A 13634-nucleotide genomic window follows, 5' to 3' on the forward strand; every position below is an offset into this window, starting at 1 on the left:
AGACAGTGGCATTGACAAAAAGGCAGGAGTCAGAACTTGACGTGGCAGAGTTGAAGATGTTAAGATTTGCACTGGGTATGACAAGGATGGACAGGATTAGGAATAAGTATATTAGAGGGTCAGCCTAGGTTGGAAGGTTTGGAGACAAAGCCAGAGAGGCAAGATTACGTTGGTTTGGACATGTGCTGAGAAGGGATGCAGAGTATATTGGGAAAAAGATGCTAAGGATGAAGCTGCCAGATAACAGGAAAAGAGGAAGGCCTAAGATAAGGTTTATGGATGTGGTGAGAGAGGGCATGCAGGTGGTTGGTGTGACAGAGCAAGAGGCAGAGGACAGGAAGAAATGGAAACAGTTGATCTGCTGTGGCGACCCCTGACGGGAGCAGCCGAAAAAAGAAGAAGACAAATTTAAAAATCCATATTAATATCCTTTGAAAATATATACCATACAAAAAACAGATTACATTTTGCTATTCTTTCCTCATGTCTTGAATTACCTACATCTGTAAATTTACTTGTAAAATATCTATGTAGATTCTTTAGTTGTTTTAAAATCACTTTTAGAATAAATACAAAAATCCACTCTGTAGTTCATTACCGATCTCACTAATGATACATAAATATGACTCAAAATCTTAACATTTCTTGAAGTTATTACTGTAAATAGAAGTGTTATTGATGTGACCTGAAAGACATAGCTTGCTAAATTGAACCCAAGTCTGTAAACTTATTCTATTCACCTATAAGTATTTAAAGAAAATGACCAACTATTATTCTGTTTTTGTAAATGAATCACTTTGTATTTTGAATTATTGAATTCAACATTATTTGACTGTGCTTATCCAAGTAGGTTATCCAAATACTATTGGAGAATAAACTGATCTTTCCTTGATGTAACGCTTGCTGCTATTTTAATATCATCTGCAAGATTACTTAGCTAACATCTTCCCACAACAGTAAATGTGGCAATAAATATAGAAAGGGTCCCTCTGGGATTTGTTCTAGGAGTATTCCTTTTCCATATCTATGTATCTATATCTATATATCTATCTGTCTATCTATCTCTCTATCTATCTATCTATCTATCTATCTATCTATCTATCTATCTATCTATCTATCTATCTATCTATCTGTCCATCTGTCTAACAATCTATATCTATATTTTTATATAGATAGCAGTCAACACAGGAACTGTCCCAGAATAGATCTTTGGGACCCTTATATTACTATTACAGTCTTGATAGAATATTCCCTATAAATTAATTTTAACAGTCCTACCCATAGCCAGTCATTAATCAACCTATGTAGTGTTCAAAGCCAAATCTCCTTAAATAACTAGTTATGGTTTCATGTGGAAGCACATCAAAACTTTTAAATAAATTCAAATAAATCATATCCACTGAGATGTTATTGTCAATGCCTTCAACAGTATATGAATAAAATAAAATACAGTTTGTTATACTTGCTCTACCCTTAGAAAGTTTATGCCGATAAAGATAATTACAATCAATATTCATATCGCTCATCATCAAATTCATCAAAATTCTTTCAAACAACATTTCCCTGTCAAGTTCATTGCACTGATCAATCTACAATTATTGACTATAAGAATACCACCCTTTTGGATAGAAATCAGGTGAACAGTTCATCACATATCTGGGGCCATCTACATTGTAATTTTGTTGAAATATTAAATAATTTATTAAAGGCTCTTTAATATTATATAAAATATCCTGTGTAAAATTTCAGGTCCGACAGCTGTATGATTTTTTTATGAACCTTAATGAGACCCTTACTAATTCCTCATAAATAAGTGGGCAATTATCACTCATACTATTCATTATTCTCCCTTTCTCATCCCACAGTAAAACTTCACAGGATGTCTAGGAGAAAAAAATAACAAGAAATGTCCTACAATTTCATGTGGGTCTTGTATAATGTTGTCACCTTTCAAAGTCCTGATATCAGACGACTAATCCTTAATGCAACTTTAAATATATCTAAAATGACTTTTTAATTATCCATTACTCTGTTACTGCTAATAAACCCTTTATTTTTATAACTGTTGTATTACCTTTCTAACCTTTTTAACACATTCTTTATAATTTTCTATATCCCGTTCTGTTGGTCCTGCTCTGATTTTTTTCCCACCGTCTCCTTTTTTCTGTTATAATCTTCTTATTTCAGCTGGCATCCATGGAGACCACTAACTTTTACTTCCTCTATATCATTTTGTTCTTGGGACATACTTATCAATTAACTGATACACAAATGTAAAGATATAAATTCCACTCCACAATTCAGTTACTTAACTAATTTATAATAGATCAATAATCAACCTTTTAAATTATTTTCTTTTTAATTTTAAGATTGTGTTTCACCTTTCGAGAATCCATCAACTCAACAGTTGATAATCTATGGTCTGAATTTCCTAGTGGGTCGTTGTTCTCTTCTTCAGAAATCCTTTTTCTTTGGGTGAATAAAATAACATCAGTAGCAAAATAACATCTCAGATCAACATATATTCTAAATATAAACAAACATTCTTGTTCTCAAACATTAGTCTACATATTTCACTAAAGGTTGAAAAAATGTCTCAAAAGAAAACTGTAACACCAAGTTCTACACAGTAAACAGTGACCAGTTTGGCCAACTTTACAGTTTCAATGGATGAGTTATCCTTCCAATATAATTGTTACCCCCAACATATAATAACACTTGAATATTTAGATTCCTTTTCACCAACTTAATAACCACACTACATACCACTCATCTGCCCAGATTTTTGCAGAATGGCCAGATATTTTCCTCATGTTTTTGATCTGTTACTCATAAAATGTGTGGGTTTCTAGCAAATTAGTGAGGATTGAAGTCAATAAACAATGGCAGACATTTTGGATTTAGACTTCATATACTTCAGAAAATGCATGCTATTGAAAAACCTATTATTCTAGCAACTCTCTAAGTTTATAAGATAAATATTTAAAATCTGATCATATTTTGGGGCATTTGCCCCCATCACTATATTTGGCTTTGTCAATATTTCTTCTGCTAAGAGATTGATAGGTATGTCAACTATATTCCTAATTTTAGCACATTGAAGATCTGTAACCATTATGTTCTTTTTGTCAAGTTTTAAAAAGTTCTTTTAACACCCCTAAACATAAAAATCATTTTAATGGGACCTTCCTCCTGTAGGTACTTTTGTATTGCCAATAACCAGGCACTTACTGAAATCAATCACTGCCCTATTATCTGATGCTAGACCCAATAACTGAGCACTATGGGCACTAATATTTAAATGAGAAAATGCCTCTACCTGTTACTTTAGTACAAACATGTTTTCTTATCATCTTTCTTTTTAAATGAATCAGATTAGTATCGCCACAACATTTAACACCCAGAATTCTTCTTCTTTTCCTTTTTGCAACAACTACTTCCTCAGATGGGTCTAATTCTTTGACTAGTTTGTCATCACTTGAATGATTTATGCCACTGCCAGCTCCTTTGTTCTTTCTTGTCCTTTCTTCTATCCTTCACATTTTCTCTCCTGCATGTCATTAACTTCCAAACTTTCCTCAACCCCCCACAGCTTTTGCCTTTTCTTATATAAAAAATACATTGCAACCTAAAACCTTTATACTACATGATTAGATTATTACACTTACTTCCAACCATACTTTTCAATTGTCTAGATTTCTGCCTCATAGTTTTGGTCTGTTCCTCTTAAAATTCGTGCTTTTCTTCTGGTAAATCATCGTGGACTGAAATTAATAAATAGTGACATACATTTGATTTTCAGACTTCATACCCTTCAGAAAATGCATGTTAACACACATGCTGATATTTTAGCAATGTTTTAAGTCCATTAGGTGCTATAATTGACTCTTTGGCTGACACATGATATTATAGACAAGCTCACCAGCCTGAATATAAACCCCTACATCACAAGATGGGTTGCCAACTGGCTCACGGACAGAAGCCACATGGTGAGAGTTGTGGGAGCTAGGTCCGACTCTAAACCGGTTACAAGTGGTGTTCCCCAGGGCTCAGTCCTAGGACCCTTCCTGTTCGGCATATACTTCTCAGAGGTACAGGCAAGCACAGGAGGACTATGGCTGACCAAGTACGCAGATGACTGCAAACTAGGGGCTATAATTGACTCTCCAGCTGACACAGACATCCTCCAAAAGGGTCTCACTGAGACGGATACCTGGTGTCAAAATCATGGCCTCAAGCTAAATGCCAAAAAGTGCGTAGTCATCCCCTTTGGAAAACACAAAGTACCCACGAACTTCCACATAGGTGGTAGTCCCCTAAATACGAAAGACGTAATAAGGGATCTGAGGACCCTGACCACATAAATTAAGGACAAAAGTACTCTGACAACATAAATTAAGGACAAAGGTACCCTGACCACATAAATTAAGGACAAAAGTACTCAGACAACATAAATTAATGGCAAAGGTACCCTGACCACATAAATTAAGGACAAAAGTACTCAGACAACATAAATTAATGGCAAAGGTACCCTGACCACATAAATTAAGGACAAACAGGAAATCCAAGGGAAACACTAAAAAGTATAGGAAAATGTACTCACCAAAACTGGATTTCATGACAAGGACCCTGATTTCCTGACTGTCTAGAGAAATTCCTGACAGGTGTCAACCCTAATCTGACTGGTCACTTCACTTTTCAATCCATTTTGTATTATATCCTCTTCATTTACAAGGACCATACCCAGTTGGATTTTTGCAGTTAACAAAATCTAATAAATGCTTACATCAGCTGGTTAGTTTGCATTTTTTAATGCCAGCTTTCATGCTATTATATATATATATATATATATATATATATATATATATATATATATATATATATATATTTACATTTCCTTTGGAAACCTGAGGTAAAGTGATCTGATTTCCAGAAATTTGTATGATTTGTATGACACCATAAATGTGTTTACTCTTCCTGTTTCAGGTAACCATTTAAGATGCCATGATCCATATTTACGAGTCCCAAAATATGGAAACCAAATGGGTGAAAATCTGCATTTGCATATAATAAGTCTAAGCTTGCCATTTCTCAGAATATTCCCTTTTCTCTGGGAAATGGTGATCTCGAAGTCGGTATATATAAGTTCAGGGGTGTCTGTTACTTGCCTACAAATCAGGGTGCAATGAAAATAAATAAATATGTGTTCTTCTCCTGTGCTTTTGGTCTTTTTATTTTTCTGTATCTCAACATGTGAAAAAACAGTCCTGAGATCTCAAAAGTAAGCACTATTATAGACAGTTTGTTTTATACTTTTCCTAGGGTATTAACATTTTTTCTTCAGGCAACACTTCTTTAGAGATAAAACTTTCTCAAGTGGATGTCACAGAAGAGAAATGGAGAACGCACTGCAATCTTGCTGAATGTATAGTGTGGAATTTCTAGTCAGCTTTCTCCACTTAGAATGACATGATGCTATGACTGTGAATTACAGACATTTCTCAATGATGCTACGACTGTTAAGTTTGTACACCTTATAAGCAGTTATTCTCTATAGAGGTCAGCAGAGATTTACAGTATGTAAACAGGTGGCTGCTATCTCCATCCACAAAAAGTTATTTTTCAAAATAAAGTTCATTCAATTACACTGGAATGTTACATTGATATTGACCCAGCATGCAAATGTTATTTTTCACTATAGCCTCATTTGACAGTTGATGGACATTGCTATTTTTTTTTTTTTGTTTTAATTCTGACTGGCACTTTTATCTTCTCTGACAATAGGAACCATCCATCTCCTAGGTTCGCTGGATTTTGAGATGAAGAGAAGTTATGAGCTTAACATCCAAGTAGTTGATATAGACCAAGACCGAGACCCTGATCCTCTGAAACAGAATACAGTCAATCAGCTTTTTACAGTTCAAGTCCAGGTAAAAAATACTTAATTTTTTGTTTTGTTTAGGAAAACAGAAGTATATTACAAAGACCATATGGTAATCCATAGTTATATAACATCACATTGTGCCTATCACATAGCATTTTGTGACATTTTTTTGTACTATGTTGCATTATACTATATTGTATTTTACTAAGTTATATATAATGCCTGCTCACATATATGCAAATGTGTGTACAGCTATATTGGTTTATATATGTATATATATATATATATATATATATATATATATATATATATATATATATATATATATATATATATATATATATATATATATGGATTCACTTTATAACCTCGAATTACTGAAATGTCAAATTTCAGTATCTCGACGTTATAAAGCCGAATGTAAAAAATAGCGAAAGCCCATAATCGCGAATTTGAATATATGTCGAATTCGCAACCTCACGCTGCGTAATGTCCGGGATTGTGTTTTGATGGTGCACAGTGCCGTGTGTGAATGTAGGAGTTATGTCAGGTAAGTGTTTTCTAACGGTTTTGAGTGGGAGTTAGAGTATGTGTGAGTGTGCTGATGTGTTTGATGTGTGTGTGAAGGGTTGAAGAATGTGCGTGTGTGAGTCGGCTTCTGTTTTGTGTTTGTGCAATCTCGGAGTTAGTATATATATATATATATATATAAGTAGGGGGGTGTGGTGGGCGCAGCCCCTCACATGGGGGGTGCAGGGGGGCTTGCCCCCTGCTTATGTGTGTATGAGTTGTATATGTATGTAGTTTTGTTTGTTTTTGTTGTGATGTGGGTGTTGTGGTGTATGTGTAGTGTTGTGTGTGCGGTTTTTTCGGTGTTTTGACTTTCGCGTTTTTTTTGTGTCGGAATTTTGTGGATTCGGTTTTATAGTCTCGAGATACTGAAATTAGACATTTCAGTAATTTGAGGTTATAAAGTGAATCCATACATATATATATATATATATATATATATATATATATATATATATATATATATACGTGGTTCCCCTTCACAAGATCAAATGGATGGAAGCTCGAAATTCATAATCTCGAGACCAGAATCTTGAACTTCCATTCATTCGAAATTGTGAATGAGAGCCTTAGGTTTAAAAAAAAAAGTTCACTTACTTTATTACAGGGGGCTAGGTCCCCCTGTACCCTAGCAGTTTAAATGCAAATGTTCCGTGACCGCTCTATAGCGGAGGAATGGAAAATCTTCTGTTTTGTGCTTATGTGTATAGCGTGGAACAGGAGATTTCCCTTTGCTTCACTATAGTGTGATCTCGGAGTAGGAATATTTAAGTAGGAGGGGTGTGGGGGACACAGCCCTCCACATGGGGGGTGCAAGGGGGCAAAGCCCCCCTGCAAAAACATTAGAAAGGTGTTTTTTTTTTGTTGTTGTCTATTTCATATGTTCGAGTTTCTCTAAATTCGAGATTCTGGTTTAGTGTTTCTGAGTTTCAAGTTTAGAGAATTTTGATCATATGCAGGGGAACTATATATATATATATATATATATATATATATATATATATATATATATATATATAGATGTGCACGCACACACACACACTCACTCACACATGCATGCATATATAGTAATATCTATGTAGCTAAGCTACCTAAGCGATCTCATAAACTCATATAGCTATGTAAATGGTATATTCATATACATAAGTGAATAAAGCAAACTTTAACCTACCCAAGATCTGTGAGAAAAAGTAACAGAGTTTTTATACATAAATTTGTAGTTAGTTGCATTAGTTTTCCAGTTATAAGAGTAAAACATCTTCCTTTGAACCAGACAGAAAACAGATACTTTGTGAGAAATTAAGTTGCATAAATTTGTAGTCTGAGATTCCTTAGACTCAAGAAAAAAAACCCACAAACTATAGACAAACTCTATTTAGACTTAAATGCAATCAAGCACTTAAAACATAACAATAATTCTTTATTGAAAATAAAAGATATTAAATAGATGAATGCTTTTATTCTTAACTGGACTTCATCTTATCTAATGCCAGTTTACAAGTTTACATGAAATGCAGTATTTATATGATTTAACACATAGATCATTCATTGGTTGTTTGGCCTCCATACTATAAGTTTATATATGTATGTACACATATTACATATGTAACACACACACACACACACACACACACACACACACACACACACACACACACACACACACACACACACACACACACACACACACACACACACACACACACACACACACATGCACATGCACATATATATATATATATATATATATATATAGAGAGAGAGAGAGAGATTGAGATAGGTATAGCAGTAGCTATCTATCTGTATATTTATTTATATAGATAGATATGCGACCAGCTGGTGTAGTGATTACTGTCTTCACCTCCCATACACAATGTACAAGGTTTGATCCTGACCTCCAGCCAATGCCTGTATGGAGTTTGCATGTTCTCCTTGTGTCTTTTTTGGGTTCTTCCCCATCCCAAAACTTGCTGAGTGCTTTCACCTCAATCACATCCAATTATGGAGTTGTGGGTGGCAGCACAAACTGTAGATGGTGCTTATGTGAAGAAAAGTTATATACACCAACTCCTCTGGTATCAACTGTGCTGGTCAATATCCACAAGATAGAACATGGATCACAGACTGCCCACCATGTCAGGGCTCAACAGTGTAAAAACTGGCTCTAGGATATTTGCTCATGTTGACCAATATTGCCAAAAGTGAGGAGGGATTATTTGCCAGTAATAAGTGGGTTCCAGAACCAGCCTACTATGCCAGGGACCCTTACTAATAGTGGGAGGGGTATTTTGACCCGTTTGCCAGCAAAAAGCATAGGTGAGTCAACCAGCACCCTGTGTTAGTCTGGCAAACTAGCACTCCACCCCCTCAGCTCTTCAAGTGAAGAGTGAAAAAAAATGACTTCTTCAAAACTGCAGTAATGCCAGCTGGCTTCCTACCCAACCCCCAGCTCTTCAAGTGAAAAGCAAAACAAAAACACCCTGCTCCAGACACTTCTGTCTCACATTTTCCTAAAAATAAATGGATGCTTTTTCTTCTTCTGTTGGCACACCAATCTGGTGGCCAGATACACCCCCCTCCCTTCCTGTCCCAGCTATTCAACGGAAGAGCAAAGAAAGATCTGCACATTACACTGGCTCACGAACCTGGTGACCAGATACATGCTCCCTCCCTCCTGCAATAGCTTAAACCTATCAATTATACCAGCACAGAATGATACAACATTTGGGTTTTATTTAAAAAAAATGATATTTTTTTACTTCTAAACTGTAGCAAACTGCTTCTAGTTGCTACAAACAGTTAGCCCTCGGAGTTAACACAGAGCACTACAGCACTCAGGTTTGAGAGCAAATGCAATATCCATGCTGGTCGCCCCTCGGCACTTTGCACCAAGGGCAATTGCCTCTCTCACCCCATCCTAGCTACACTAATGTTGGCCAGTGTGTGCCTACTGTAAAGCCCAGCAGATCTGGGTCAATAAATTGCTGACCGGACAGCCTCCAGTTGTCCTGTTTAGGTTACCTGGAATAGCTCTGTTGCGCAAAAGCAAGATATACTCAGAATTGCTACATTAAATGTCGGTTCACTGACAGGACACAGACTGGAAGTAGATGATAGGATGGTAAGTGGGATCCTGGACATCCTGTGTATCCAGGAAAGAAGATGGAAGGGCAGTGCAGCAAAGCCACATGTCCTGGGATCCAGAGTCAACTATTCATGGTCAAGACAAACTCGAAATGGTGTGAGAATTATAAAGGAGTGTCTTCAGAAGACAGTGAGGAATGTTATCAGAATAAGTGACAAACTCTCAATAATTAGACCCCAGTGTAAGAACAGGGCAGCATTCATAATCTCAGCCTATGACAGGGCAGCATTCATAATCTCAGCCTATGACAGGGCAGCATTCATAATCTCAGCCTATGACAGGGCAGCATTCATAATCTCAGCCTATGACAGGGCAGCATTCATAATCTCAGCCTATGCCCCACAGCAAGGTTGTCATAGTAAGGAAAAGAGTGTATTCAGGCAGTAGTTGCAGGACCTACTAGACAAAGCAGGGCAACTTGAATTACTGCTGATAATGGGTGACCAGAAAGCACATACTGCAACAGACAAAACAGGATATGAGGACTGCCTGGGTAGACATGGGTGGGGCAATAGGAATATAGAAGGAGAGGCCAATCTAGGTTTCTCTCTGGGACATGGCTTGATGGTGGCTCACACATGGTTCAGCAAGAGAGACAGTCACAAGTTCACATGCAAGAGTGGGAAACATGCAACTCAGGTAGATTTCCTTCTAGTAAAGAAAGGGCACTGCACTAGAATCAATGATTGCAAAGCCATCCCCAGTGAAACAGTTGTCCCACAGCATAAACCACTGGTTGGCACAATCAGCTGCAAATGAGAGAAGGCTCTAATGTCAACAGAGACTAGAGCTCAAACCTGGAAGTTAACTGGAGAGAAAACACAAGAGTTCATGGTAACACTCAGAGCTCTAGCACCTCAGGAAGAAGAGGAAATAGATGGAGATGAAGAAGAATGCCAGCGCCTCAAAAAAGCAAGTGTGAGAACTATAGAGCAGATATGTAAACAGATCAGAAATGGAAATTAGGTACATAGGGAAAGCTGGTGGAGGAATCCAGAAGTCCAGGAAGTCATGAAAAGAAAGGAGGAGTACAGGAGAAATATGGGCACGCTTAAGAAAGAATACTGGGTGTCTAACAAAAGCTAAGGGAATAGTTGCAATAGAACAGAACAAGGCATTGGAGGCACTCTACCAGCTGCTGGAAAGTGACTTGATAGGTGGCACAAGGTTGCAAAGCAAAGACAGAAAGATTAAGAAGATACTCAGACACCCTTCATGTGGGATACCAACAACAAACTGCTCACCAGTCCACAAGACATCAAAGGTACATGGAAAGAGTACTTAAAGCGACTTCCGAATGAAGAAAACCCCACAAAAGCTGTACTGTCCCAGACACATCCTATGATGAAGAGGAGGAGGAGCCCATCCTGGAAGTCGGAAAAGCAGCACTAAGGAAAATTAAGTCAGAGAAAGCTGCAAGTTCAGATGAGGTCACAGCACATATGATCAAGATAATGGGTGAGATAGGCAACAAATGGCTCCCAAGGGTACTCATAGCTGCATGGAGAGGAAGGTATATCCCTTAAGAGGGGAGAATAAGCATACTAGTGCCAATGTACAAAAACAAAGGGGACATCCACAAATGAGGGTAATACAGAGGTATGAAACTAATGTCACACTGTATGAAAGTTCTGGAGGAGTGATTGATAAATATGCAGAAAAGTACAAAGTAAGATGGAAGATAAACAGTCTGGATTCAGATCGGGATGCAGCACAACAAAACCAATATCTGTAGTGAGACAGATAGTTGAGAAGAAGTTAGTGGTGAGGAAAGAGTCCATTTGGGCATTCCTAGACTTGGATGAAGCATAAAACAAGGTCCCAAGAAAGCTGATTTTGGCAGTACTGAGGTGGTTTGAAGTCAAGGAAACATTAGTAGAATTACTTCAGGCTACGTACAAGGACCCAATGACTGAAGTACAAACAATGTTTGGTCTCATTGATGGATTCCCAGTGGGTATGCACTGAAGTACAAACAATGTGTGGTCTCATTGATGGATTCCCAGTGGATATGCACCAGGATTTAGCTCTGAGCCCATTGCTGTTCATACTGGTGATGGATTTAGCAAATATGTTGCAGGGGACAGATCAACAAAGTTGCTGTATGCAGGCGATATGGCATTACAGACAAGCACTGAGCAAGAACTCCAGCAAAGTGTACAGGAATGTAAATAAACTGAGTACAGATAAGCACACCTCTCAACCTCTTAAAACAAGAATTCTGGACCCAGCCATAAAAAAGTGGGACAAAGGCCAAAAAATAGGGACATTTTTTTAAATATTGCTGTTACAAACTTAGAAAGTTGATAGAATAACAGGATTTGCATTAGCATGAATTTTCTGGAGTATGAAGTCTGAAACTCAAATGTCTGTCATTATTTTCTAACTTTAATCTTTAATGATTTGTCACTACGTTGCCAGAAAACTACAATTTTATAAAAAAATGGACCAAAAATATGAGACAAAAATATGGATATTCTGTGAAAATCTGTACAGTTGAGAGGTATGCAGATACAGAAGCTGTAATGACATCAAATGGGGGAATCAGAAGAAGCTGAGAATTGAGATAGAAGTGAAAATAGTGGAGCAGGGTAATACCTTCAAGTATCTGGGTGGGTAGTTGAGACGAAAAGTCTGAATAAGGAGTTCAAAGCTAGAATCAGAGGGGTTGCAGTCACCTGGTACAGAGTGTCAGGTGTAGTGTATGACAGAAGAATGCCAAAGAAGCTGAAAAGTAAGGTTTACTAAACAGTTATGTGACCAGTACTACTGTATGGTACAGAAACCTGGGTAGTAAGACAGAACAGTTGACACACCTAGAGGTAATGGAGATGAAGTGCCTGAGACGGGTGGTAGGGTACACACCATGGGGCAGAAGAAGAAGAAATAAGGGCATGAAAGTAGAAGCCAAAGTAGCTCCAGTTGCTGAAAAGGTCAAAGAGAACAGATTACAGTGGCTTGGTCATGTGCAGAAAAGTCTAAGGTGATCTGGGGAAGAAGATTTGGGACAGGCAAGAAGAAGGCAAGGGAAAATGAGGGTATCCAACAAAGAGGTGGATAGATCAGGCATGACTGTCAAAAAAGATACGTGAGTGGCATTGAATTGTAGGAGATTGTGGCAGGTGACACAACACCCCATGGAGAAAATGGAAATAAAGGGGGTTGAACATGATGATATATAAATATATATAGAGATATATATGTAGAGTATATCAATATCAGTATTCAGAGTCACGTGAGAGGATCTTTTCTTGTGCCAAAATCCAGAATGTGCAGCTAAGTAAGGATTCAAAGAACCACCTGGCATTGCAAAGCACAGATCTAAGAAGTGCAGGAAAAGGGATATATAAATGATTGTACAATGACATACAAATGAAGGAGCACATTCCAATGAGTGCATAATGGCAAGCAAATGAGGATAAGAGAAAGTGGGTTGAGATTCATAGTAATCAGGTATGCAGTGGTGCAGTTGCATGCACAGGAATATAAAGACAAAAGGCACACTGACAGCTCTAGCATTGCAGCAGTAAACATTGTAGCAGTTTTACAGCAACATTCAGCTAGCACAACTAGCAGTTACCAATGTGTGCAACACAACTGAATCTGTCAAAGGAGGCACTATTGATAAAGAGAGACATCACATATGTAGATACTGGATCTCTTTAAAGTGGACAGAGACACTATACAGGCATTGTTTGATGTATGATCCAAAACTGGAAATGGAATGAATACGCAAACATCTTGTACAAGAATATAGTGTTTACCATTTCTAGCTACATGGACTTTTCATAAACAAACTGCAAATAAACTAAGCATCTCATAGGCATGAGCCTATAGAATATATTTAGACATCCATCAATAACCTGTGGCCACATAATGATGAGCATATCTGTCTCCCCAACATGTTAGAGGAAAGAACCACTAATATGTGTGGCTTTTACAATACTATACTCTTCCTGGAAATATGATGAGCTATAAGTTGTACCCACATGCCAAGAAAGGCCCCCTCCCCCAGTGGCAATGGGCAGCATTACA

At 37.4% G+C, this 13634-nt stretch overlaps 1 protein-coding gene across 1 annotated transcript in view; it reads left to right on the forward strand.

The window, feature by feature from the left end:
• Positions 1-13634, forward strand: part of CDHR4 (cadherin related family member 4) — a 764521-nt gene that overhangs the window by 437100 nt on the left and 313787 nt on the right. The window contains exon 13 of the mRNA XM_044078501.1: positions 5785-5930. Coding sequence (XP_043934436.1) covers positions 5785-5930 — 146 coding nt within the window. The remainder of the gene's footprint in view (positions 1-5784; positions 5931-13634) is intronic.

This window comes from Protopterus annectens, chromosome 7.part1 (genome assembly GCF_019279795.1).
Source record: "Protopterus annectens isolate FY-2018-M chromosome 7.part1, PAN1.0, whole genome shotgun sequence".
In the NCBI taxonomy this organism is placed as follows: domain Eukaryota; kingdom Metazoa; phylum Chordata; order Ceratodontiformes; family Protopteridae; genus Protopterus; species Protopterus annectens.